The sequence below is a fragment of the Amphiprion ocellaris genome, chromosome 19 (genome assembly GCF_022539595.1).
Source record: "Amphiprion ocellaris isolate individual 3 ecotype Okinawa chromosome 19, ASM2253959v1, whole genome shotgun sequence".
In the NCBI taxonomy this organism is placed as follows: Eukaryota; Metazoa; Chordata; class Actinopteri; family Pomacentridae; genus Amphiprion; species Amphiprion ocellaris.
The window spans coordinates 5,202,636-5,230,486 of NC_072784.1; the positions used below are offsets into that span (position 1 = coordinate 5,202,636).

Consider the following 27,851-nt stretch of genomic DNA (forward strand, 5'->3'; position numbering starts at 1 on the left):
CTCTGTCATTAACTCCTAAGTTTAGGGAAAGTTCAAACAAAAGAGGACAGTTCAGATAATACTTGAGAATGAGCTTATTTTGAACAAACATCTCAGACTTTCTGAGCTTCAGCACCTCTAGCAAGATATTTTAACAAGCAACTCAAGAGATCCACAAGTTGGAGAGAGTTAGCTTTAGCTGAGCCAAAGAACATGTGGGACGCTAACCTAGCAAACATTTCAGACTTTTCTCTGTGAATTCTGAGAAATTATTTCCTATTTAATGACAGAGCTACACATCTTAACTCAGTCTCATTAAAACAGACTCTAATTCAGTGTCATCCATCCATATTAAAGTGCAGTTACCCAAAATGTTTGTTGCATGAGCTCCAACAAAACCCGTCCAGGTAGAAGGCCACTTTGACAAACAGGAAGTGGAAGATTCCAAGCAGATTTATAGAAGGGGGAACCGGACTGTACTAAGTGTGGTCAAGTATAGAGGGGTGTTTTGTCGGTTTTTAAGGCTGATAATGATTATTACTGAGACATTTGGAGTATATTCATTTGGATATTCATTTGCAGTAAATGAAAGTATTTATAATGTTGGAGTTAAACTTACAAGAACACAAACTTTAACAGAAAACTTTGTTGATACGTTTTTGTTTTGTTTACAGATGTTAAGTTAAAGGAGTTTTATTCGTGACGTATAACCAATCAAATCACTCCAGAAGACAGAGCGACCACAGGTAGATTAAGGTTCAGAGCCAAAGTAGCGCCATTTTTAAATGTATTTATTACCGTAAATCAGCAAAAAATAAAATACTGATAATCAGTAAATCAGTCAGCCCACAATTACTACAATTCTACAATGTATGTCTCTTTCCTTTGACTTGTTATTTGTACAATATACGATGTATATGATGGCGTTTTTTCATACCAAAGGCTAAACTATGATGTTTTCTAAGAGACATATGATGCTACTCTGGTTGTTCTGGCTCTGGGTCACTGCACTCCTGCTCTGTTGTTTTCTGGATTGTACTCAGCTGCATGCCTTCGTCCACCAGGCCTCCGTTGACTCGTCCCGTCTGCCGTCTCTGGAGCTGGATTGGAACAGACCAAAGTACAGTCCAATCACGATGCCAGCTGCCTGTCAAAAGGCTCCTTCATCTGGCAGGTGGCGGCACTTCTTCTGAAGGGAAGCTGAGCTGGCCCAGCAGAACTTTGGAGATGTGTTCCAGTGGTTGGTGGATGTGTGGGGAGATAGAGAGGGACCTTTGAATTGTTCAGAAAGGAAAACAGGAAACCCATTGGTAGTTTTAGTTTAGGGTGCAACTGTGGTGTGTTTTGGCCTTGAAGAGGTAAACAGGAAGAGTTTTTTTACATATTGATTATCTTTCACTTTGTTCCTGGTTAGAATGCCCATTAATGTCAACATGAAGTTCACTTTTAGTTCTGTTTATTTATTTTTATTTACTAACACCCATTTGCTTTTAACCCCCTCACATGTTGTGTTGTTGTAAACTTCCTCTTTCAAATAAATACTCCTCTAACCCTCTGGAAACCAGCGTTTGGACTGTTTTTGTGTTGCTCCTCACCTACTTCAGACAGCCAGGACAAAACAAGGTTTTGTGGACTAAAGGCTATACTATGATGTTTTTAGAGCAACATGCTATACTATGACCTTTTTTGAGCGACATGCTACAGTGGCATGAAAAAGTATCTGAACCCTTTGGAATTTCTCACATTTCTGCATAAAATCACCATCAAATGTGATCTGATCTTTGTCAAAATCACACAAATGAAAAAAACAGTGTCTGCTTTAACTAAAACCACCCAAACATTTATAGGTTTTCATATTTTTAATGAGGATAACATGCAAACAATGACAGAAGGGGGAGGAATAAGTAACTGAACCTTCGCATTTAATATCTGGTTGCCCCCCCTTTGGCAGCAATAACTTCAACCAGACGTTTCCTGTAGTTGCAGATCAGTCTGGCACATCGATCAGGATCAATCTTGGACCATTCCTCTTTACAAAACTGCTGCAGTTCAGTCAGATTCCTGGGATGTCTGGCATGAATCACTCTCTTGAGGTCATGCCACAGCATCTCAATGGGGTTCAAGTCAAGACTTTGACTTGGCCACTCCAGAACATGTATTTTGTTCTTCTGAAACCATTCTGAAGTTGATTTACTTCTCTGTTTTGGGCCATTGTCCTGTTGCAGCATCCATCCTCTTTTTAGCTTCAACTGTCTGACAGACGGCCTCAGCTTTTCCTGCAAAACATCCTGATAAACTTTTGAATTCATTTTTCTATTAATGATTGCAAGTTGTCCAGGCCCTGAGGCAGCAAAACAGCCCCAAACCATGATACTCCCTCCACCATGCTTCACGGTGGGGATGAGGTGTTGATGTTGGTGAGCTGTTCCATTTTTCCTCCATACGTGACGTTGTCTGTTCCTCCCAAACAATTCAACTTTCATTTCATTAGTCCACAAAATATTTTGCCAGAAGTTCTGTGGAGTGTCCAAGTGCCTTTTTGCGAACATTAAACGTGCAGCAATGTTTTTTTTGGACAGCAGTGGCTTCCTCGGTGGAGTCCTCCCATGAACACCATTCTTGGCCAGTGTTTTACATATTGTCGATGTATGCACAGAGATATTGGACTGTGCCAGTGATTTCTGTAAGGCTTTAGCAGACACTCTAGGGTTCTTTTTTACCTCTCTGAGCATTCTATGCTGAATTCTTGTCATTTTTGGTGGACGGCCACTCCTTGGGAGAGAAGTAACAGTGCCAAACTCTCTCCATTTGTAGACAATTTCTCTAACTGTGGATTGATGAACATCCAGACTTTTAGAAATGGTTTTGTAACCTTTCCCAGCTTTATACAAATCAACAATTCTTGATCACAGGTCTTCAGAGAGCTCTTTTGAGTGAGCCATGGTGCACATCAGACAATGCTTCTCATCAAGACACAATTCTTACCAGGTGTGTGTTTTATAGTGGGCAGGGCAGCTTTAAGCCACTCCTCAGTGATTGGACACACCCCTGACTTAAATTATTTGGTAAAAATTGGTATTAATTGCTCTCAAAAGTCTCCTTAGGCAGAAGGTTCAGTTACTTATTCCTCCCCCTTCTGTCACTGTTTGCACGTTATCCTCATTAAAATTATGAAAACCGATAAATGTTTGGGTGGTTTTAGTTAAAGCAGACACTGTTTTTTCATTTGTGTGATTTTAACAAAGATCAGATCACATTTGATGGTGATTTTACGCAGTAATGTGAGAAATTCCAAAGGGTTCAGATACTTTTTCATGCCACTGTATACTATGATGTTTGTTGGGCAACATGCTATACTATGACGTTTTTAGAGCAACATGCTATACTATGACATTTTTTTGGACCAAAGGCTATACTATGACGTTTTTTGGGTGACATGCTATACTATGACATTTTCTGAACTACATCCTATACTATAGCATTATACACAGAGTGCTTTGGTTACATGTTGATTTATAATCTAGATTTTTTTCTGTTTTTTTTTTTGACGGTATTACCACAGACCTGACCATGAACACTGTTGACACTCACCTGAGGAAGACGCTGCCTAAGATCTCAAGGCTGCTTGGTCGTGGTCTTTCTGGTCCTGCTCCAGAACGCCTTCGTCAACTACGTCTTCTTTTGAAGAGGCCCTCAGATGCTGCAATCTCTGACCTTCAGGAGGAACTGTTACTTTCACTCTGTAACGAGACGGCGGTTATTTTAAAGACCCAGCTCCTGGCGGCTTTGAGTGAAAGTTTAACATCCATCAAAACGGAACTACAGACAGTTAAATCTGAGCTGTCGGTCAGTATTTCAAACATCAAGTCTGACCCGGCTGCCCTAAAGCACGCTGTGGATGAAACAGAAACTTCACTCTCCACATCACCGACGACATTGTCACACTCCAAAGCAGAGCACCTGTCTGCTGAACTTTTAAAAATGGATTATAAATGTGAAGAATGTGAGCAGCAGCAGCAGCCTGTGAGCAGTGGAACAGATGTGATCAGAAGGAAGTCATTTTCTTTTTTCGTTTCTTTCTGGTTGACTTGATTCTGTCAGATGCAGATGTTGGAGCTGATTCTGATGTTTCAGGATAAAAAGCTGCTTTTCCTTCACAGACTTTTCAGGAAATTATTCTCTCAAGTTTTCTCTGCTATTCATATTTTTATTATCTGTGATTATTTCATTATTTCTTTATTGTAAAATAAAGTTTGAGGCATAAAGACTCATTTAGTTATTTTATTCCTGAAATATTTGATGTAGCAGAACTAAATTTCCATTTTCCTTCTTGTACTTCTGATACTAGAACTAAACGTATCTTCAACACGGATCATCTGGTTTTAATGAATCAGCAGCAACGTCACAACAACAAATGAGACAATTTTCAACAAATTAATTAAACTGATGTCATTTAAAACTATCAGTCTGTTTTAGTGTCAAATTAAAGCTGATTATTGACAACTAGAACATTAATGTTACTGTTTTAACCACAATTAAGTTTGCTGAACATTAATGTCAACCAACCACAGTTTTATAAACTTAATGAACCACATTATATGAACACAACACACTTCAGCTGTTTACATGAAACTCAACACAAACATTGTTAGCTTGATGCTACGTTAGCTTTAATAAGCCAATTCGGAATCTCGCCATGCGCAAGGTATGCTGGTCCGGGTCAAAGGTCGGGATACCCCAGATCATAAACATGGCCGAGTGCGACGCAGATATTGATTACTTTGAGCGTTGTAAAGTCGATGCTTTAAAGGAATTTTGTAAGAAACGAGGATACAGTGTTATCGGGAAGCGAAAGAAAGAACTCGTGTCCCTTGCTTGGGCATTGTCATTTCAAAAGTCCCCAATAGTTTTAACAAAACAGCAGGAAAGGGAGGCTGTCAACCTTGATTATAAATCCCTGCTCGAGATCGATGCTGACAGGTGTCACCTGAGAATTCCAGATCCTTTAGAGCTCAGAGAAGGTTGGGAGAATGAGTCGACAGCAGCAAATAAATGGCCACCCTGCATGTTTTTTTTTCTGCAATTTTTGCACTTTGTTTCTTTTTCTTATCTATTCCTGCACTGCCTTTATACTTTTTCTTTGGAGCTGCTGTAACAGTGAACTTTCCCCACTGTGGGATCAATAAAGTTCATCCTTATCCTTATGTACATAGATATTAATAATTATCTGATTAGCCAGGACGAGCAAAACTTGCTAACGAGACTTGCTAATGACTACAAAGAAGGTAATAATATATGATCTTATGTCAAACTTACTAATTTAATCCATTCGGCACGACGTTCTGGATCTTTTTTTTCAGTAGGAAATGTGATGAGTAAATAAGGAGGGTCACATATACAGCGCGAGGTTCCTTTATTGCACTCGTGAATAGGGCAAAATTCTTCCATCCATGTTTTTAGCCCACGGGTACCGTTGTGGCAGTCCCGCACTGAACTATGGGGACCTGGCATATTGCCTTAAAAAGACTTTAAGCAGTGTAAACATATAATAATCGCTACATATAGCAGGTCGTTGCACTGCGATAATATGGCTTCGTCGAGCTTTGTTGATAACGTACTGTGGGATGAACTCTGACCCGGAAGCTATTCAGGGATAAATGCGCATGCGTACTGATAATTCTGATTTGGCTTATCAGGCTACGACAGAGAAGCTAGCTCGGTTAGCATCGCTAACATTAAAGCTTATATTTACTATGCTAACTTTCTACTCTGGTCAACACACACTGAAATAAACTCCACCAACATCTGGAGTGCATGGCACACATTATATCTGACACTAAAGATGCATATAAAGTGCATTAAAAGCGGCACCGATACGAAAATAAACATTTACTTACCGAACTATCAGAGTCCTTTCAGTGTCTGCTGGTAGAATCAGCCGAAGGTAGAAAACTGGTTAAAACAAGCCAACGGGCAGGAAAACTGTCTGTGGAAAATGTTCTGCTGCTCCACCGATAAATAAACCAACAGTTATTATATCAGAATTAATCCAAACGAGGAGAGCAGAGTCTCTGCGGCCTCCTCCATAGGACCTGTCAATCATTCCAGACCGGACTGTCAGTCAAGTAGTCCCGCCCCCTGGCTTTGCAAAACTTTAACGCTCTATGAAAAAATCAGTATTGATTTATTTTAAGATCGGCCACCTGATCTCTCATTTTGACCATGAAAACTAACGAAAAAAATGTATGCACAGTTATGCACCCTACTCTGTTTGGCTACATTCTTGCTGATGACCACTTCCGGTCTCAGGAAATGAAAAAACTGACCTTTTTTCGTTTCTGTCTCTTACTGATTTTACTTTCTTGTAATTCTAAATTTCAAACGAAAATCAAATCATTTAAAAAAAATCATATATCCCTTTTTGATCATGAAAAGGAAAAACGCCTTGTATTTCAATTTTAATTTTTGTATTTTAAAACGAAAATCAAATAACCACTCGTTTTTTTGTTTTTCAATACCCGTTTCAGAACGGAAAATCCAATTACCAGATCCGTACACGGACCGAGTTGTGTGTAGCGACTAGTATCTCTAATTTGGATTATTTGAGATAAAGCCAATTTTATAACAACATTTCAAAAATAAGAAGGGTCATGGATGCTTCAAAACTTTGTCGTTTTATATCTTCCTTTTCTCTTTTTTCAATCTGCAGGGCCACAGCGTTCACATTAAGGGGAAGCATTTTGTTGAGCTTTTGTTCAGACCAGTGTAAATAAATCTATTAATCTGCTTCTGCCACTGCTCCTTTGCATTTTCTATACCCACAGTAGGCAATCCTGCCAAAATGATAGTAGTTTAATAGTTGTACATATCAACTGAGATAGTTTGTCATACATGTTTGATATATGATAAGTGAATTATTGGCTTTTTGTCTTTACAGTGGAGAGAGAGACAGGAAACATGGGTAGAAGACTGGGGGAATGACATGCAGCAAATGGCCATAGGCAGGACTGAAACCCATGACCGCTACATCAAGGATTACTATGTTCATGGATGTCCCACTCAGTAAGCCAAGCTATCTTGGCGCCCCTGATGTACTTCTTTTATTGTGAGGATCTTGCATAGGTAGGATATAATTCATAGTTTGGATCTAAATTGTCTTACTTTACAAACTCTTGTATCTGCAAATATTTTAAAAGATGTGACAGACGTATTTTGTATATTTAATTTAATTTATTTTATTTCCACTATTTAAGCAGGGATGTTAAATTAAATTAAGTTAAACAAATTAAAATAAATTTTATTTTATTTTATTTTATTTTATTTTATTTTATTTTATTTTATTTTATTTTATTTTATTTTATTTTATTTTATTTTATTTTATTAACGGCTCTCTTGGAGATCTTCAGTTTTTGTGCTACCTGTCTCTCACTCATGCTAATTTCTAGCAGTGTCAAGATGGCTGCCTTTGTAGCTTCACATAATTCTTTAGTTTTAGGCATTATGTGAGAGCTGACAACTTCTGAGTTGTGCTACGGCTTGAATGTCAGCAGGAAACCACTCACTCCTGGGAATACAGTTAAGCTTAATTGAAAACATGTCAAATAGGACATAAAGTATTATGCAATCAGTTGCATTTTTTGTCATGTTCATTGCATTCTTCAGGTAATATACCTTTAGTGGTAGCAGGCATTAAAATGAACAAGAAATTGAAGAAAACAAGGGTGGTCCAATAATCATTTCCATGACTGTATATAAACTCCTTCTTGCAATCCAATTACTCCTTCTGAACTACTTTATTACCCCAAAACTCTTTTAGACAACTTTTACAACTTTTATTTAAGTAACAGAATCATCTAGCTTTAACTTTAACTGATGAATAATTTGAAACTTTCTGCTTAAGAAGCTCCATTTGATGCCAGTTTATACTTTTGTGTCCCAACGTATCAGATAGTAAACATGCAGTTTTTAACTTCATTCTATTTATATAACAGCTATAGTTACTTTATTTGTGTCTTTGCTTTAATTCATATCAAATTTTCCTGACTAACCTATGATTAGCTACTAAAATGTGATCTCAGTGGTTAAAACTGCCCAACAGTGTATAAAATGAAATCCAACAAAGCTGTCCAGAAGGTATTTTCATGTTTTATATATTCTCTAAGGATATCAAAATAGACTATGCATGACTTATTCCTCACTAACCCTAACCCTAGTTCTGAAGGAGTTAAAGGCTGCAACAAACCCCCCGGTAGGCCTTGAACGGGCCTCTGGTGCTGAATTAGATTTTTCAACCACATCCTCCGCTGCCATGGCAACCCTTGAAAAGCTGTGTGTCGGCCAGCTCAGGAGGAGTTTGTCGTAAGTTTCAGGAGTTTATCAGTGCAGAACCGGACAGCACCGGCCTATAAGGCGGCTCTGACCTGATTAGAAGGAGAAGGAGACAAACGTGAGTTATTTATCCAGGTAGGTGAACGCTGATCCAGGGCGGAAAAAATAACATGCAGCGTGTTGATTGTTCCATATTTCTGCCAAGAATTAGACAATAGAAGTGTTGTTTTTTTAAAATCAGTTTACTCTGAATGTGCAACCACTAATCGACATTACTTTAAATGTCCAACTGACCTTCATCTTATAATATCAGGTTTTTGATTGCTTCCTCTGTGGATTTTTTGTTAAAGACTATTAAAATTTTCCCTGTGATATGCCCATTTCAAAACTTAAAAAAAAAACATCTATGTAATCTTAAATAAGATAAGATAATCCTTTATTATTCCCCACATCAGGAGAAATTTACAGTGTTACAGCAGCAAACATCTTTCAAAGCAGCACTAACTATATGTACAGTAATGATAATAATTGTAATAACAATAGTATGTACAATATTTACAAGGATGAAGAATGAAAAATGAATATATGCAGTATTACTACACTATAGGTGACATCAGCATAAAGTGGCTTGTGGAATAAATGTAACTGTAAAAGTGAAAAAAAAAATGCCAGCAGGACAAGGAATTGTCCTCCCAAAAAATTCAAATAATAAAATTAAGTTTCATTTATTTTAAAACTACTCTGCCTATGTGTTTTACCAGGATCTTGTTGGTATGATATGGTTGTTGTTGCTTGGTAACATAACTACAACAACCCCAACCACAAAGTTATTCAATCCTAACTGGCGCAGGGAAAAACACAACACCTTTTTCAATCTGCTACAAGAAAAAGTAAACAAAATTCAGAATTCTTCATGTGAAATAAGCAAAAATCCTTCAACTATGGCAGAAAATAGTGTTTTCTGGGGCCCTTAAAACTGAGCTTTTCTGCATAAAACATCTTCATTCACCTGTATAGATCTTACTGGATCTGTCTGTAGACCCTGAACTATATACAAAGGGTCATAATTGTAGTGACACTGCCAATATTTGGTCAATTCATCAGTATTTTTTCCTCATTTTGTTCTATTTCAGTCATCCTCACAGGATCCAGAGGACACGATGTTTTCACTGTCAGAGCTGGCGCCCCTGAATCAGCATCAAAATCAATCCAAACTGCTAAAGCCCTGGTGGGAGGTCTTCATGGACTACCTGGTGGTCCTGATGCTGCTGACATCTGTCCTGGCTTGTACTGAGCAGCTCTCCAGGGACAGAGTTGTGTGTGTTGTCTCGGACCCACCTGTCACTGCAAACACAAGTGGGTACGATCCCCCATCTGGCAGCAATGTGGTGCCGACTCCGTCATCAAAGCTTCCCACGCACATCAGTCCAAATCTTCATTCTGCAGCTCAGGGCCGACGCACACATCTGGTCTACCAGCAATACGTTTACATTAGCCAGGTACAGTAATACCTACAACACAGCAGGTAAAATCAATAAAATATTGGCTTTATGATCTCTAAAAATATGCTGTAGACTATAAGTGGTCAACATCAAGGCTGAACATTTTCACCTTGAAATTGCATTGTACTGATGACTGAAAAACATGTCGTCTTGCAGGGTGGGACTTTATGTGTTCTTCTTCAGAATTGGTTTCCGGTGCAAATATGTGCGGCTGAAGTACTTCAGTGTCACAATTGTGTAGCATAAAGTGGTTTTCCAACACAAAAGTAGGCTTGCAGATGGGCTAGCAGGGAAAGGTGCATGGCATCTAAAATTTTTTGAAGCAAGATGAGATTATTTTCATGAAAAAAACTCTAAATATGCAACTGTTATACACAGAGATGAGTTTCTAGAGATTCATCAATGGCCGGAGAGGGATTTTAAAGCAGCTGCAATCAATGTTTTACAGTGATAATCATTCACATGATTACTTTCTATGTGAAAGGGTCATTCATATGGATAAACCAACCTCCAGAGATGAAAAATGAAGCTAACACTTAAGCGCCAAAAATTGCAGTTCCTTGATTGGCCACTTGAGGCTTACATCAAAAGTTAGTCAACCCCAATAGATCTCCATGTTAAAAAGTTTAACTTTTTAGAAGAAATAAACAAATTTAGAGGCTGGTGCCAGAAACATTTTAGGTCTCTATAGCTAATTTTCTTGTTCACGATAACTGTACAGGGAGTGAGTTTTGATATAATATATTGCATGTATAAATATTATGGCTCAAAGTTATGAGTAATGAAGCATGTGGTCGCTTTGAGTGACAGGTAATTGCTATAGCAGGACCTGACCAGGAAATATTCGCATGATCCACCTCAGCTCCACATCAAGCTCCACCTCTTTGCTCATTTATAGATTAGTTTGGAATTAGGAGGATTCAGAGTTCAAAACTGTTCTGACGGTGAGGAACCAAGGAGGGTTTATGCATCTATATATACAGTCAATGAAATATACCCACACAGATACTTATCATGTAACTTTCCTCAGATTTATGGAGTTTCATAGTGACTTTAATCTCATTGTTTTGGTTTTCTGACTTGCAATATTGTGGTTCACACTCACAGGGCTCATAGTGTTGCTTTAGGCCCTACTGGCTCTGCAGTAAACAGGAGACAGATAAAACTAGAAGCTAACTAGCTACTGGAACATTTAGCAGATAAAGAGACAGAAAATTCCCTCAGGTTTTGGTAGATGACAAAATTGGGCTAAAAGAGAGTGAATGTGAGACTAGAAATGTTTTTTCAAGGCCCCAAATAAAACCCAGTGTTGGTCCATATCCATTGGATTAGGAAATGTCATTTACAAACAGGCCCTTGGAGGATGATATATATATCAAAGCTGTGTTCACAGCTTCTTTCTGCTGCCCCCACATGGCCAGGAAACGTTTACTGTCTATTTGTCTCTCCAGGTATGCTACAATGAAGCTTTGCCTTTGTGCTCCCGCTTCTTCCCCTACATAGCCCTGCTGCAGTCTCTAGTTCTGGTAGCCAGTGGTTCCTTCTGGCTCCACTTCCCTCACACTTCTTCCCGCATAGAACAATTCCTGGCCATCTTGGCAAAGTGCTGCGAATCACCATGGACATCTCAGGCCTTGTCCCATGCTGCCCGCCAGGAAAACATCCAAGAGAGGAAGAAGGAGGAAAGACGACCACACCAATTTCTCCCGTCTCCAGATTCCTCTTCACCCTCAGTGACCCGCACAAGACGTTCAAGCTTAGACTCAGGGACAGACAGCCCACTTCTGAAGAGGTCAGATAGTGCTTCCTTTGCCACCCCTCCATCCCCTTGCCCTTCCACTGTTTCCTGTAACTCCACCATGTCTTCGGTATCCCTGGATTTACGAGGGCACCTTCCCTCCTCCAAGCCCTCAGTACTGGTTGACAGTCCCAGGCAGGTAATCAGTCTGGATAAAAGTGATGGAGAACAGGCCAGGGCACTGTTTGAAAGGGTCAGGAAATTTCGATCCCACTGCGAAAGCTCAGCTGTCATTTATAAGGTAAGAGATACTCTAGGTTAGCGTTTTCTTTTTATCCAACAACTTTGTAAGGACTATTAAGGATGTTTTTACCTTTACATGTTTCGACTGTATCCTGCAGTCTTCCTCAGAATCATCATCCAACATGTTAATGAAGTGTCTTTTATCAGGGTAGAGAGGGTGTCCGCCCCCTCGTCCCGGTTCATGGAATCTTTAGCCCACTTCCTGATCTGAATGCTCTCTTTTATCCTCTGTTTAGCTAGCTGGACCACTCACAAGAACACTAAGAAATGAAGCCGACCTAGAAAGCTTAAAGTCAATCATCACAGACCACTGCAAGAGAAATAACCCCATTATGGACTGGGACAAGGACAGAATCATGATGTCAGAGGCTGACAAATATAAACCATGAACCATGACAAGGGGGTCTACACCCTCTCACACACCTGGGACTCCCTCCTCCAGAGACCATTGGATGGCCTTTGGGTATGGACAGCCTGACAGATTCTGGCAGATCTGTCAGGACCAGTCAAAGTTGTCGGATGAAAAGAAAACGCTAACCTAATGAAAAGATGAAAAACGAACACAATCAGTCGAAGAGATACTCTGGTTTTGTAGATGTAAACATCAACAACTTAAGAATCAGTAACAAACCAATAAAGCTGTGTGGTTCTACTTTACAACAAAACTTAACGTCTGATCCAACATTGCAAATTTATTCATTTGACCCCCTTTTGTCATTTCAGGTCTACTTGGCTCAGACAATATTCAAACTGCTGATGGGAACGCTGATCATCAGTTACACCATCCCTGTTCTCAGCTCCTTCTCCTTCAACCACACCTGTCATCCTGAGGAACAGTCCCTGGTGGGCTACGCTACCTTTGAGTGCATCCATGTGCTCTCATCGCTTCTACGTAAACTGCTGGTGGCCTACCTGACCCTACTGGGGCTGTATGGTCTGCTTAATTTTTACACCCTCTGCTGGATTTTACACAGGTTAGTACTCATAGCAAGTGAATAAAAACTTTACACAGCAAATTACTAGAATAGAATAGAATAGAATAGAATAGAATAGAATAGAATAGAATAGAATAGAATAGAATAGAATAGAATAGAATAGAATAGAATAGAATAGAATAGAATAGAATAGAATAGAATAGAATAGAATAGAATAGAATAGAATAGAATAGAATAGATCTTTATTGTCACTGTTACAGAAAACTATGAAAATCGGTTTGGTACTCTCCGAATAGCAGCATTGAAAATAGACTATATAACACACCCTAAAATATATACAACATAAGAGCAAACCCTAAAAATATATACAAGTACACCAATCACAAATAATGTGGTCTGTGTTGTTGCAATGTGTAATCACATTTCCAGGGACATGCACATGCTATGGCATCAGTACACCATATATTCAGTGTAAATGTAAACCAAGCTATCTTTATTGTGTTTACAGTTTGCTGCATCGCACCCAAGTGGCCAAAATGTACATTAATGGACCTTTAATTGTTATAATAGGACCATTTGAACATATTTTCATGTTTTAATACATTTACTGCAAACCTCAACCCTATTACACAAGAGTTCTTGTACAAATTTGATTTACTGCCTTTCATGCAGCTTTTAGTTTGAATTCATTTCAGACCCTCACGATCCAACCGGTCTAGTTAACATCAATAAAATAATAAAACTGACAAGACTAGAGCATAAATCCTGATATTCCATGTGATGTCTTAGGTGTATGAAAGTAATTTAAACTCTCTAAACCTTATTGAAATTAATGCTAAGCATTTGCATGTTATATAAAGTGTAAACAAGTGATTGCAAATGCAATAAAACATACAAAATGTTAAAAAAAATACAATAAAAGAGATGGTTGTCACAATAGCCACAAGATGAACTCATCTAAATGTCAAAAGGCTTAATTCATACTTTTGAGGATTTACATGCAGACTTCACAGCCTCTAACTATTCAATGGGCCACTCAACAATAGAACGCCTGTGAGGTGGAGCTTACCAGGAACCCAGTAATAGGATTAGAGTGTAATTCTGTTTTGGGCAAACAGTATAGTCAGTGTGATATATTTCTCAGTCGTATCCCTTCATTTTTTCTATCTCTACATAGCTCTCTGCGGCAATATTCCTTCCACTCGCTGAAGGATCTGTGCTCCCTCAGAGATGTTCCTGACCTGAGGAATGACCTGGCCTTCCTCATACACATGTTAGACCAGTACGACCCTTTGCTGGCCCAGCGTCTATCTGTGTTTTTGTCTCCCGTCAGTGAGAGCCGGCTGCTGGAGGAAAGCTTGGAGAGGCGCTGGAGGGAGGAGAAGCTGCATGCCATGACTACTGTGGATGCAGACGGCTGCTCCAGACTGCAGCTGGTGGCCCTGCCCCGCCTCCCTCCGGCTCTCTTCACCCTCAGCCAGCTTCAGGTCCTCAAACTGGAGCTCATCACAGATGCCAAGTTTACTGCCCAAGTGGCCAGCATGACATCACTCAGGTGAGCTGAACAGGACAGCGCTGCAGTTATTTATAGTCATTATCATATATAGTCATGGAAAAAATGACTAGACTACCCTTGTGTTCTTCAATTTCTTGTTCATTTTAATACCTGGTACCACTAAAGGTATATTACCTGAAGAATACAATGAACATGACAAAAAAAATGCAGCTGATTCCATCATACTTTATGTCCTATTTGACATGCTTAAGCTTAATTGTATTCCCAGGGTATATAAGAGGCCATTTCACATCATAAGCAGCACATGCAAAGGCCTAGAGTGGTTTCCTGCTGACATTCAAGTCATAGCACAACTCACAAGTTGTCAGCTCTCACATAATGCCTAAAACTAAAGAATTATGTGAAGCTACAAAGGCAGCCATCTTGGCACTGCTGGAAATTGGGATGAGTGCGAGAAAGGTAGCGAAAAAACTGAAGATCTTCAAGACAGCCATTCATTACTCCAAGAAAAAACAAACCTAACATGGTACTACCAAACTGCTAGCTGGTATCGTCAGGAAACGTCTTTCTACCCACCAGATGACCGTCACTCATCCATTCCTGTGTCAGGAATCGTCCTCAGACCTCCAGGGACCTTAAAAATGAGTGAACACTGTGGAGAAACGTGACTTGTTCAGCAAAGACAGTTGGAAATCGACTTCTTGAAGCTGGTCTGAAGTCACACAGGGCAGGAAGAAGCCCTTTATCAAGGAATGGCAGAGGAAAGCTGGTTACTCTTTACTGGGATCACAAGGATTGGACTGTTGATGATTGGACTAAGGTTCTCTTCAGGGATGAATCCAATTTTCTGTTGATGTCCACTCCAGCCAACTTACTGGTTAGGAGGAAGCCTGGAGAAGCTACAAACCAGACTGTCTGCCCCTACAGTAAAACATGGGGGTGGATCAGTGACCATCTGGGGTTGTTTCAGTCTCGATGGAACAGGACAAATGAAGCAGTTCATGTACAGGGCTACTCTTGAAAATAGTCTTCTTCCATCAGCTGGAAAACTCTTCAACTCCAAACTCCAATGACTGGATTCTCCTACAAGACACTACCCCTTGGAGAACCAGAATATTAGAACCATACCTTGGCCTACTCAATCACCAGATCTAAATCCAACTGAAAACCTGTGGAAAATCATCAAACGCAAAATGGAGAACTACAAACTCAAAAACAAAGCAGATTAGTTAGAATTAGTGCAACAGGAGTGGACTGCTGTGACAGCAGAACAATGTCAGAAGCTGGTGGAGAGCAGCCAAGATGCATGGATGCAGTCATCAGAAACAATAATTATGAATCAGTACTAACTACTGTGTGGATCATGGGACTAAAACAGACAGAAAAGAAAACATGGAATCCTAAAAGCCTTTTTTTTGGCAGAACAATGCCATAACTATTGATGGAAGAACTTAAGTGATTTTGATTATTATCAAGAAAACCATGAAAAATGTCTAGATACCAGCTCTTAAATTAAACTCTTTTGAGCTGTTCTTATTGTCATCATTATATTTATCCAAACAAATGTACCTGTAGTGGTACCAGGCATTAAAATGAACAAGAAATTGAAGAAAACAAGGGTGGTCTAATATTTTTTTCCATGACTTTACATTCACTTGCTTTCTTACCATTTCTGGTTATTCCACCAACAGGGAGCTCCACCTCTACCACTGCACAGCGGCTGTGGATCCCAGTGCACTTGCGGTCCTCCGGGAACGTCTGGAGGTCCTCCATCTCACCTTCACACATGCATCAGAGATCCCCAGCTGGGTCCTCTCCCTCCGCAGCCTGCATGAGCTGCACCTCTCTGGTCGTTTAAGCAGTGAAGGTGGGGTGGGCCGTGGCTGGGCTCTGGGGAGTCTGCGGCAGCTACGTCACCTCCGTGTGCTGGTGATTCGAGGCATGTTACAGCGGATCCCTGGCGAGCTGTATGAGGTGGCAGGCAGTCTGGTGAGACTGGAGATCTACAATGAGGGCACCAGGCTGCTCGTACTGACCGGCCTGAAGCGGGTGGTTGACCTGACAGAGCTCCATCTGCAGGACTGCCAGCTGGAGCGTTTGCCCTCTGCCCTGCTTGCTCTGACCAACCTGCACACTCTCAACCTGCAACACAATAACTTGAGAACTCTGGAGGAACTGCTCAGTCTGACTCATCTGCGACGTCTTTCTTGCCTCAGACTCGCTTACAACCGTGTTTTGGTCCTGCCGGCTAGCGTCGGTGTGCTTCGAGGCCTGGAGCTCCTGGATCTGTCCAACAACCAGCTGAAGAGCCTCCCCCCAGCGCTCTTCACTCTCCGCTGCCTTCGTAGGCTCCTGCTGGCTGGTAATCTTCTAGAGGAGCTGCCTGCTGATGTGAAGGCACTGAAGCTGCTTTCAGAACTGGACCTCAGCGGCAACAGGTTAGAGAGGCTTCCATCTGAGCTTTTCAGCAACTGTTTGGAGCTGCGCATCCTAAATGTGGCTCACAACTCGCTTGGCTTTTTGCCCAGGGGGATTGCAGCTTTGAGTCAGCTGTGCAAGTTGGACCTGCGCAGTAACAGTCTGGAAGAACTGCCCGCTGAACTGGGCTGCTGCTCGGGGCTGCCCGGTGGGGGTCTCCTCGTGGAAAACTGGCTCTTTCTTTCTTTGCCTCCACATGTCAGAGACTTCTTGAGCCATTCTTGTGCTCCCACTGGTACATACTCAGAGGGTCATTCCAGGCCAGAGTCTGACAGCTTCCCATACTTTTGTCCTACACAGTGGAGCTTCTTCTCTGCTCTGGAGTCCCAAATATAAAGCCAATGACTCCCTGACTGCTTATAGTTATGCAAACGCTGACAGTATTCTGCTACTACGTTTTGCTTGTATGCTGATACAGTTTTCTACTTTTGGTTTTGCAATGCTTTGGAATTTGCTTTTTTATGGCAGTTTTTTCATTTTTACACCATCTGAGTGTCCAACCAATGAACCGCTTTGCATGGCATTAAAATCCCTGTTACAGAAACTGTTATAATTATTCTGAATATGTTGTTGTAGTAATGTACAGTAAGAGAGGATGAGGAGGTTAAGGTAAAAGAGTTGAACACTGGCAATAGCTCTGAATTTTCTGAGCGGCACATCAGTTTCATGCTCTGTATTGGAACTATATGTTAAACTATATTGTCCATAAAAAACAGACTAATCTGTCTGCATGTGTTGAATGAATGAAAAATGGCCAATGGGCCGTTTTCCAGGGTTGTGTCTGAGTCTGAATATATGACACGAAGAAGAGGTGCATCTTGTTTTATGACCAAATGTGTACCCTTAATGATGCCTCTAAGGAAAGATATTAATAAATATAAATGTCTGCAGCATTCCTACTTATGAAGCTGTAGTCTCTGTGACAACTACAGAAAAATAAACATGATTGTTTTGTAAAGATTTCCGTTGGTCTCTTTCTGATTGCTTCTAATCGGTCGCTATATTCTGAAAATATTCAGTGTTGTCAAGTCTGACCACTTTCAGATGTAATTTTATTTCTTTATTTTGAAATTTTATTAAAAACAAACAAAACACACTTGTGGTTCACTTTTGGCAGTTTTGTCATATTTTCATTTGTAACTTTGATTTATTGCAAACTTGTGGATGACTTCTGTCTAACTTTGTGGAAATCTTCATTTATTAGCTTTACTCAGTTTCTCCTTTAGAGGGTCATCCCAACTGACACTTTGCAAGAAACATAAAATAACCTCATTATTGCCATAAAGTTGGTTTAGGTTTTCCACTATAGTTTCCAACACTGGCAAACTTGTGGCAATATGTTTTGACTAACTAATGTCTCTCCTTAAAATTAAACACAAATCTGTTGCCCCCATTATGCTTCTAGCACTAGTGTGTTCTCTACACAGCGTTATCATTAGATCTTTTTCTTTTTTTGTTTTTTCCTTTCTGGATTTATCATCCTGGAGATCATGGAATCAAATTTCCGAATTTTATGGATACAGATAATGATTTAATAATGCGATTTTAAATAAAACAAATAAATATGGGTGTGAAATGAATTCCAAATAAATAAATGTGGCACTACGAAATAAAAATCCCCAAAATTAAATAGAAGTGGTCCTCTTTAAAAAATCCTCTTGTTAAATTATTACATTTATTTCATAGATTTATTGTCTTGTCTATTTATTTTAAGTTTTATTTTGCAGCCGTGTTGATTTATTTAGTCGTAATAGCAGTTTATATTTTTTTGGGGTATTCATTTATTTGTTTAAAATGTAATAAAATGGTATTTTGTACAAGGAAACCAAAATTCTTGCTCCACTTTGCAGCAATTCAAGAAAGCAGCTTTGTGTGTGTTTGCAATTTAATGACAACTCTTCGTGGTGTTTTATTGTTATGTTTTAACCAGCAATATATTATTGTTTCTTTTTTTGTAGAAATCTTTATTTAAAAAAGAAATGCAATACAGTGCAACACAATACAATGTGAAGACAATCGCCTGGGGGCTACAAACATTCAGGGGCAGCACCTCAGAACATTACACTACAGAAACATATTAAAAAGAGCAAACAAATCGAGTCTTAATGGCTTTCATATTAATGGAATGTCTAATAGTTTTAATATATTGTTTGACCTCATTGTCAAAGACTGAAAGAAGTGGTTTCTGATTAGTGTATCGACATTTGTGGATATGCCATTTGGCTAAATATATAATAAGATGAATGATATAAAATTATGTTCAAAGCACAAGGAAAAATCTGGTTCAGTACAAGTAGAAATCAACTTGCAAATATCTTCCCTTAATTTGATGGAGAAGGGGCAAGACCAAAATAAACGAAATACGTCTTCAGGGTATCCTTCACAGAGAGAGCAAATTATATATATGTCTCTTTTGAATCGTTGTAAAAAGACTTTTGATGGGTAAAATCTGTGAATTATTTTAAAAGATACTTTTTACCTTATTATTTATATTATTATTTCTATTCATATTATATGTTCTTTGTTCCTCATGAGCTTCCGTACACAGAGTACAGCACTGCCATGTCCCGCTTTTTTAAACTGCGGTGGACTGCGGCACACTTCTCGTCCAATCACTGGCTGTGTTTTTCAGCCGCCGTCCAAACTCACCAATGACATAAACCTGCTTCGGGGAAGGCGGGACTTCCGGTTACTCGTATAAACCAACTGAGGCCTCCCATGCGGTTTTGATCTGTCGGTGCAGTTGGAGCTAACGCCGTAAAGGTAAGAAGGCTAAACCAACTTCAATGAAGTATTTACGGGCTTTAGAAAGCTTTAATTGACGTCTACGATTTCACAAACTATATCTATTTCATTTTCGTCAAAAAGTAGCAACTCTTGAATGAAATATCTCCCTTCATTGTTTGCTGGAGGGGGAGGTGTTACCTAGCATTTTGTAGCCTAGCTTAGTAGCTTAGCCAACCTGCCAGTCTTCGTGATATTTGTTAATCTTTACACCATGTACGACTAATTTGGTTTTCTATCTCACGTGTGTCTTAGACACGCTTATATATTCTCCGCTAATTTTAAAGGTTTGGGTTAGCCACCCCTTTTAATTGATTAGTCGTTGCGTTTAGGGAATTAGCTCGCCACGTTAGCGCTGGTTATGCAACACAATGGCTTTGCAGTGGAGTAAAAGCACAGAAGCTAACCGGTTAGTTTCGGGTATCTCCGGGCCACTCGTGACCTCGTTTGTTTGTGATATTGTGCGAGTATATGTGTCGTGTGGCGCTTTTTGTTTACATAATTCTGCTGCGTACTCGGTGTTAGGCCTGGAGTGATTCGTGATTCCTAATCTACTAGCTAGATGTCATTTTCTGGCCTCACAATGAATAATGGAGCTGCGGGGTGTACACAGCGATGCTAATGATTAGCCTCTGTTTTAATACCACCGCTGGTGTCTTTGCTGATTTGGCTAACAAATCCATCTTGTAGTGACGACGTGCAGACATTTATACCTTTCAAGCTTTGTCCAAATTTGATACCTAAACGTGCTTAAAATGTCAACAGATGGGCTTAGTTAAGAAACCCCCTCTGCTAACCCAGCAAGAAGTCCTGCCCTGCACAGACAAGGCTCACAAAGATCAATTAATAAATCAGTCAGTCAAAGTTTATTTTTATAGCCATTTTTAACAGCCTAAAGGGTGACCAAAGTGCTTCACAGATTAAAAAAACAAACAAAAAAACCCAAAACAAATGAATAACTTAAAAACAATACAGTAACTTAAAACAGATTCAGAAAACTTTATTTGTCCCCAAGGGGCAATTAAAATTTTCGCATATCAAGCAGGCAGTGCAACAATGACATATGAAATTGAGTTAAAAAAAACAGCAATTTAGAGATAAGTAACATAAATAAACAAATAGGGATAAATTTATATACAAATGGAGAACAAGTAATATAATGAGAACAAACATAAATAGAATAGAAAGCAAAAAAACACAGCTTAATAACATACTAGTGCAAATGTGACATACCGTACAAATACAAATGAGCAATGTAGGTGCAATATGGCAATGAGTTAGATACAAGTTAGATACAAATTGCATATATAAATGGCAGTAAAATTATAAAAAAATAAACAGTGTTAAAACATACATTTATAAGCTTGAGCATAAAACTGAAATAAAATGTTGCCGTGCCACTGGGTATTGAAAGCCATTTCAAACAGAAAGGTTTTGAGCTTTAATTTAAAAAGACCCAGATCAGTGATGATGTTCCAGAGCCTGGGTGCAGCTACAGCAAACCCCTAGTCACCCCAGTGTTTGTATTTTGACCTATGTACTTCAAGCAGCCGCTCATCAGACGACCTCACCTCTTTTTTGGTCCAGTAAAGTTAAAAGCTCAGATAAATAAGATGGAGCAAGACCGTTAAGAGTTTTAAAAACAACCGTATATATAATTGTAAACATTATGTATCAGTAATAATGGTAAAAACCCATGGAAATAGTAAAAGATTTATCTTTAGCATCGTCCAACACAATTTCTTAATGTCTCATTTCCATGTCATTTTCCATGTTATTCCCAGCCAGAAGAAACCCGCTGGTCATGCAAAAATCTGCCACAAATCAAACCCTGACATGCACAGGAATAATAGAGGGCTAAACTATAGGTGTATGTGGTTACGTCTCGAGGTGTTTGTGAAAAGACGTACTGCAGCATTTATTTATTTTTTAATAATACAAGGCTGCATTTTCTGTGTTCCAGACACACACAATGGCTGAGAATGATGTTGATAACGAGCTGCTGGACTATGAAGAAGATGAGGAGCCTCAAGTAGCCCCTGAGAGCGCCGCCCCCGCAGGCAAGAAGGAGGTGAAGGGTTCCTATGTTTCCATCCACAGCTCCGGCTTCAGGGATTTCCTTCTCAAGCCAGAGCTGCTTCGTGCCATCATTGACTGTGGTTTTGAGCATCCGTCTGAAGGTGAGAACCTTTTGGCCGTGTGAACTTCTGATGAGGAGGGTTTTTTTGTACATCATGCCTGCATTGTAGGAAATGAAATCTACTAACCAGCCAGTACAAGGATATAAGGCACTCAGTAAGGGACTTTGACATGTTATAGTTGCCTTTAAGTATTTTGTGGGATCTGAACCTGATTTTACGTCCCGTAAAATGCATCAGCACCAGCAGGATGGCCACACCTCAAAGCACTCTCTCTAATATCTTGAAATTGTAATTGTTCCACAGGTAATAAGAAAGGTACACTCTCTTATATGTTTATGGTGGTTTCTGTTCTTTTTCAAATCCAGTCCAGCATGAATGCATCCCACAAGCCATCCTTGGCATGGACATCCTCTGCCAAGCCAAATCCGGTATGGGCAAGACGGCGGTGTTTGTGTTGGCGACACTCCAACAGATCGAACCTGTTGACGGGCAGGTTAGTTTACATATTTTTGTGTATTTAATTAAATTAACAGCGTTGTAGTGGGTTGGGTTCAACAATAAGTGGAGCTGCCCTTTGGCTCAAATTCAGAACAATTTTGCATTTCAAAAGCACGTTTATACCCTAAAATCTGGTCTCAACCTCATTTGTTGATAATAGCTGTGACTTATAATGATGCATTACCGCTTTATTTGTGTAGAGTTACAAGAACTCTAGTTTAAAAAATGTATTGTACATTTTCTGTGGATTTTAAATTATGAACTGCGATTGTAATGGCTTTCTTTCATGCACAGATGTTTTGACTTTATCAAACTAGTGCATTGGCTGTTTAAAACATGCGGGTTTGGAATGGGCCAATTGTTTGGCCTCCAGTGTTGCTGCTTGCAGCTTCCTCATTATGACCGGCCAGCCGCTCATCCAGACCACTTCATACTCGACACTGACTGCTTGAGTTATTAAACAGTAGCAATAGTGGCTCGGTGGTTAGCACCGTCGCCTTGCAGATAAAAGATTCCAGCCTGGATCTTTATGCATGGAGTTTGCATGTTCTCCTTGTGCATGCGTGGGTTTTTCCAGATTCTCCGGCTTCCTCCCACAGTCCAAAATCATGTTGAGGTTAATTGGTGATTCTAAATTGTCTGTAGGTGTGGATGTGACTGTGCTTGTTTGTCGCTGTGTTGGCCCTGTGATAGACTGGCGACCTGCCTTCACCCTACACTACCGTTGAAAAGTTTGGGGTCACCCAGGCAATTTCATGTTTTCCATGAGGGTTTTCTAATCATCAATGAGCCTTTCAACAACAGCAGCTAACACAATGTAGCATTAGAACACAGGAGTGATGGTTGCTGGAAATGTTCCTCTGTAACTCTGTATTCCATTAAAAATCAGCCGTTTCCAGCTAGAATAGTCATTTACCACATTAGCAATGTCTAGACTGGATTTCTGATTAATGTTATCGTCACTTAAAAAAAATGCTTTTCTTTCAAAATTAAAAGCATTTCTAGATGACCCCAAACTTTTGAGCAGTAGTGTATATAATGTAGTCTGGGACTGTAGCAACTGATTTGTTCTAACAATAATTCTCATGCTTTTTGATTAACGCAATAACAAATTAGCAACTCTTCTCAGGATGAGTTTTGGGGGTTTTTTTGTGCTTGAATAACACATGTTCAAAATACGTATCAAATGCTTGTCCTGTTAGTATTTCACCAGTTTATTTCATCATCTAATCATCACCTAGTTTCCATGTCACTGCTGTTTGATGTTATTGATAAAAATAATGCTAATTATTATATTTTAACCTATACGACATGAATTCACTGTATCCCTGATGTGACATGATGTTTAGATAATCATTGCCAAATCGATTTATATGTCAGTACGGGCTAAGGAAAATAACAGACAACATTAACAACAGTCTGTAAGGATAGTTCTATGATGGCTGAATATGTAAAGTAGAAATGGGCGTTATTAAATTGGTGTGCTCTTCTGTTTGAGATCGACTGCTGTACTTTTCTGGGTTCCCAGCTGTACACCCACCAAGTTTAAAGCTGATCAAATGAACAGTGTTTGAGATGCACACGCATGTCCAGATATTTCTCTATTTGTTATTGAAAAAGCTTAAGAATTTGAAGCTTGCATTAAATATAGCTTCAAATAAAACATAAGCAGTTGCTATTCCAACTGCTTAAAATGGATTTAAATGTATTAAATTGTCAAAATGCAAAGCGTCTGAATGTCAGTGTGTCTCCTCCTCAGGTGTCTGTATTAGTCATGTGCCACACGCGAGAGCTGGCCTTCCAGATCAGCAAAGAGTACGAGCGCTTCTCCAAGTACATGCCCACTGTAAAAGCAGCAGTATTCTTTGGCGGTCTGGCCATCAAGAAGGATGAGGACGTCCTGAAGAAGAACTGCCCTCACATCGTGGTTGGAACACCTGGCCGCATCCTCGCTCTGATCCGGAACAAGACCCTGAGCCTGAAGAACGTCAAGCATTTTGTCTTGGATGAGTGTGACAAAATGTTGGAGCAGCTCGGTGCGTTTTTTTTTTTTTTTTGCTAATTGTTCGTTTTCCTGCCTGATAAAGTCAAGAACTGTGTTTAATCAGAGCCTAATAAGGATTGATTCTTATGACTGACCTCCCTCTTTTTGTGTGGCAGACATGAGGCGTGACGTTCAGGACATCTTCAGGATCACACCTCATGAGAAGCAGGTCATGATGTTCAGCGCCACGCTGAGTAAGGAGATCCGACCAGTGTGCCGCAAATTCATGCAGGATGTAAGTAAACAATGGAATTTCCTCTAAATTTCTGCTATTGTCAGGAGGAAACGGAGTCAAAGCAGCCACAAATTTAAGTTTCGCAGTTGTCATAATTCACTCATAACGCCTGTAAATTTACCTTAATGTCTTCAATCTGCCATCTCCTGCGCAGCCTATGGAGGTGTTTGTGGACGACGAGACCAAACTGACGCTCCACGGCCTCCAACAGTACTACTGCAAGCTGAAGGACAGCGAGAAAAACCGCAAGCTGTTTGACTTGCTCGATGTGCTGGAGTTCAATCAGGTAAATGAGTGGAGCTTTATCTGTCCTGGCAGCATTTTGCTTATTGAATTGTTGCTGCTTTTTGCAAGGTTTTAAGTACTAGCAAGTAGACAAATGTAGCCAAATGCAACTGTGAACAAAATTTAGTATCACAATAACTACATTTATTGTGTGTAACTACCACCAGCAACCAGTTAGATTTCCTTATTGTAGCTTAAGGTGTAGAAACTGATAAAACTGCTTGCTTGAGTCATTTTGAATCAATTTTGTGTCACTTGGGCAACATTTGAAGTGCATTTTGGATTTTTTATTTATGTTTTGTACTCATTTTGGATGAAGTTTGGGTCATTGTGGACAGCGGCTAATCAAGGGCAAATTTCTGGTCATTTTGGAGACATTTTGAGTCATTTTTAATTTGATTGGGACCAATTTAAGCATTTTTGTACGGTCTTGAGTCATTATGGACAACATCTCATTAAGTCTTACGGTGCATTTGAAAGGCAGTGAAATGTAGTGAATAATTCGAATAACATCAGAGCACCAACTGAAATTTTGTATTTTAATGCCCTCGCTTTGCCTCTAGGTGGTGATCTTCGTCAAGTCTGTCCAGCGCTGCATCGCTCTGTCTCAGCTTCTGGTGGAACAAAATTTCCCTGCCATCGCCATCCACAGGGGAATGGCTCAGGAGGAAAGGTGAGCCTCGCATCAAACGTCTTCCTCCCGCATACTTACGCTCATAAACATGCGCTTCAAATGCTAAGTGGCTTTATGGCAGCGCGAGGCCTCATCCTTCAAAGCGGGGATGCGGTCCAGTAATGCCGACAGCAGCTGTGTTGATAATCCTCTGGCTGGTTCTGTCCTCCCTCCTGCCCCTTTCTAACCCTCTCCCCAAGGCTGTCTCGCTATCAGCAATTCAAGGACTTCCAGAGGCGGATCCTGGTGGCCACAAACCTCTTTGGCCGAGGGATGGACATCGAGCGAGTCAATATCGTTTTCAACTACGACATGCCAGAAGACTCTGACACCTATTTGCACAGGGTGAGGAACAAGAAGGGAGACAATTCAGCCACTTCTTCCATCTTCTTTTAAATGCCATATGCTATTGTTTGCACGTTGTTGAATACACTACATACCGTAATGTTCGGACTATTGAGCACACCTGGAAATAAACCGCACACACTAAAGTTTAAAAAGAAAAACAAATTTGTACTTATACAGGCCGTACCTGTCTATAAATATATATACCTTTGGATGATCAGATTATTCGGCTCGTCCATTCGTCTCCACCGTCGGCCGATCCGAACATTCGCATCACTGTTTAAGCTGCAGGGTTCAAAGTGTGTGAAAAAAGTAGCCGCTTATAGTCTGGAAATTGCTGTATTTGGTACATGAATTAATGATTCCACTCTCTCTTCCCTTCAGGTTGCTCGTGCTGGTAGGTTTGGGACCAAAGGCCTGGCTATAACCTTTGTGTCTGACGAGACCGATGCCAAGACCCTGAATGATGTGCAGGACCGCTTTGAGGTCAATGTGGCCGAGCTGCCAGATGAGATCGACATCTCCTCTTACAGTAAGTTTTCCGTCTCCGAATGCCTGCCGAAACGCATCGATGCTTGATGTTTTAATAAAGTTCCTGCGGTGGGTTGGGATGATTGTAACTTGTGGCTTAAAGGCCTTTCGCTATCAAAACAGCAAACTGCTAATGCTGAAGTCTTCTGAAGATTCCCCCTCACATAATCAGCCTCTGTAATAACTCTTCAGTCATTATGGCAATGAGAGACAACAGTTGGTGCAGTCATGTAACCGTGGTGCTCTCCTCGAATCCTTTACATGTTTAACCTGCTGGTGAAAAGCCGGTATGCTCAGCTGTCGCTCATTGTGCTGATCTTTTACATGCTCAACTCATGTCTCTTCTCCTGTGTCTGTCTGCAGTCGAGCAGTCCAGATGAGTCCTCCGGCCCAACAGAAGGCTCCTCCACGGATCTTGTCTTGTATTTGGAAGTAGACGTACTTCACTGTTGATTTGAAATCTCTGCGTGTTCCCTTATTATGTTCACCAAACATTTTATTTTTATTGTTAGTTTTTTGGGGGACGGGGGGGGGGTTATGGTTTTAATTTGTCTTTTTTCCGGTTTGTTTTTTGCTTAATGACATTAAAACTTTTTATAAAATGCCATTTTACTTTTGTGGTCTCTTACGAGGCTATTTGTCTCTACCCCGTTATCATTGATCTCACTGTTGAGCAGCGTTTCAGGGAAGCATTCAGAGACGTCATCCTGAGGAACATGTGTCCACCGTTTTTATCTTTTGTTTTTCTTTATATCCAAGCTAGATTTGTATAAGACGTTTTCCCCCAGTGCTAAAAGTTGATCTTTAGATAGTAATTCTGCAGGCATGTAGTGTTATGTGAGTGAAGAGACACATTTGGCTCATATGGCAGCTGTTTTTATGACTTTCTAACTGAATGCCTCCAATAAACAGTCACTAAGTGAAGTCCTAGTGTTGAATTTCCAGATTTTGATTCAAGTATGTCATTGGCACACTGTATACACATTAATTGATGCTCACTATGTATCTCTTGGTATGTTTGTTTTGCAATATTAAAAACATGAAACATCATAAATGGAAATATTAGCCAAGTCAAACCTTGGAAGGGTCTAGCAAACATGCACTAAAATTAGCCTGATGACTGCTTGGTAATGATGGGTTATGAGCCATGCTAGCAGCATAGCACTGTAGACATATCACTTGATATCTCACACTGCTTTAATTGGAGCCACATTAATTCATGGGAAACTCATGGTCCCTAGAGATTAATAACCAAATTTATGACCTCTATTAAGCTCATCATACCAACACTTTAAGATGGTGACGGTATGTGGCGTACTTGCTAAATGACATGTTGCTATCGAGTTGAAAGCATTGCAGAGCTGCTGGCATGGCTGTAGACTTGTAGTCATCGTGAGTGTTAAACTTGACTCCCTCTCCAGTCGTTGAATAAACCTCTAAAAACTCATCTCTGTGTACCAAGGTTACATATTTAGGTTTTTTTTTTCAATAAAAAGTCAATTCCTGCCTTAAATGGCTTCAGAATGTGCAGATCTC

The 27,851-nt window shown here is 40.0% G+C and overlaps 2 protein-coding genes and 1 long non-coding RNA gene across 3 annotated transcripts; 2 read left to right on the top strand and 1 right to left on the bottom strand.

Moving 5' to 3' along the window:
- Positions 1-754: 754 nt before the first annotated feature.
- Positions 755-6,242, bottom strand: LOC129347639 (uncharacterized). The gene is made up of 3 exons (XR_008599834.1): positions 5,877-6,242; positions 3,571-3,719; positions 755-1,251 (listed from the first exon to the last, which is right to left on the bottom strand). It is a non-coding gene; the product is annotated as an uncharacterized LOC129347639 (long non-coding RNA).
- Positions 6,243-8,342: 2,100 nt separating this feature from the next.
- Positions 8,343-18,376, top strand: si:ch211-106h11.1 (volume-regulated anion channel subunit LRRC8D). Its single transcript, XM_035949648.2, has 6 exons — positions 8,343-8,442; positions 9,441-9,806; positions 11,261-11,848; positions 12,574-12,824; positions 13,963-14,340; positions 15,993-18,376. Exons 2-6 carry the CDS (start codon positions 9,468-9,470, stop codon positions 17,113-17,115), a joined length of 2,679 nt encoding a protein of 892 aa, XP_035805541.2. The 5' UTR covers positions 8,343-8,442; positions 9,441-9,467; the 3' UTR covers positions 17,116-18,376.
- Positions 18,377-19,412: 1,036 nt separating this feature from the next.
- ddx39ab (DEAD (Asp-Glu-Ala-Asp) box polypeptide 39Ab) lies at positions 19,413-27,239 on the top strand. The gene is made up of 10 exons (XM_023273581.3): positions 19,413-19,542; positions 21,527-21,743; positions 22,070-22,197; positions 23,962-24,238; positions 24,363-24,481; positions 24,636-24,767; positions 25,330-25,439; positions 25,640-25,784; positions 26,169-26,316; positions 26,679-27,239. Exons 2-10 carry the CDS (start codon positions 21,536-21,538, stop codon positions 26,693-26,695), a joined length of 1,284 nt encoding a protein of 427 aa, XP_023129349.1. The 5' UTR covers positions 19,413-19,542; positions 21,527-21,535; the 3' UTR covers positions 26,696-27,239.
- Positions 27,240-27,851: the final 612 nt, after the last annotated feature.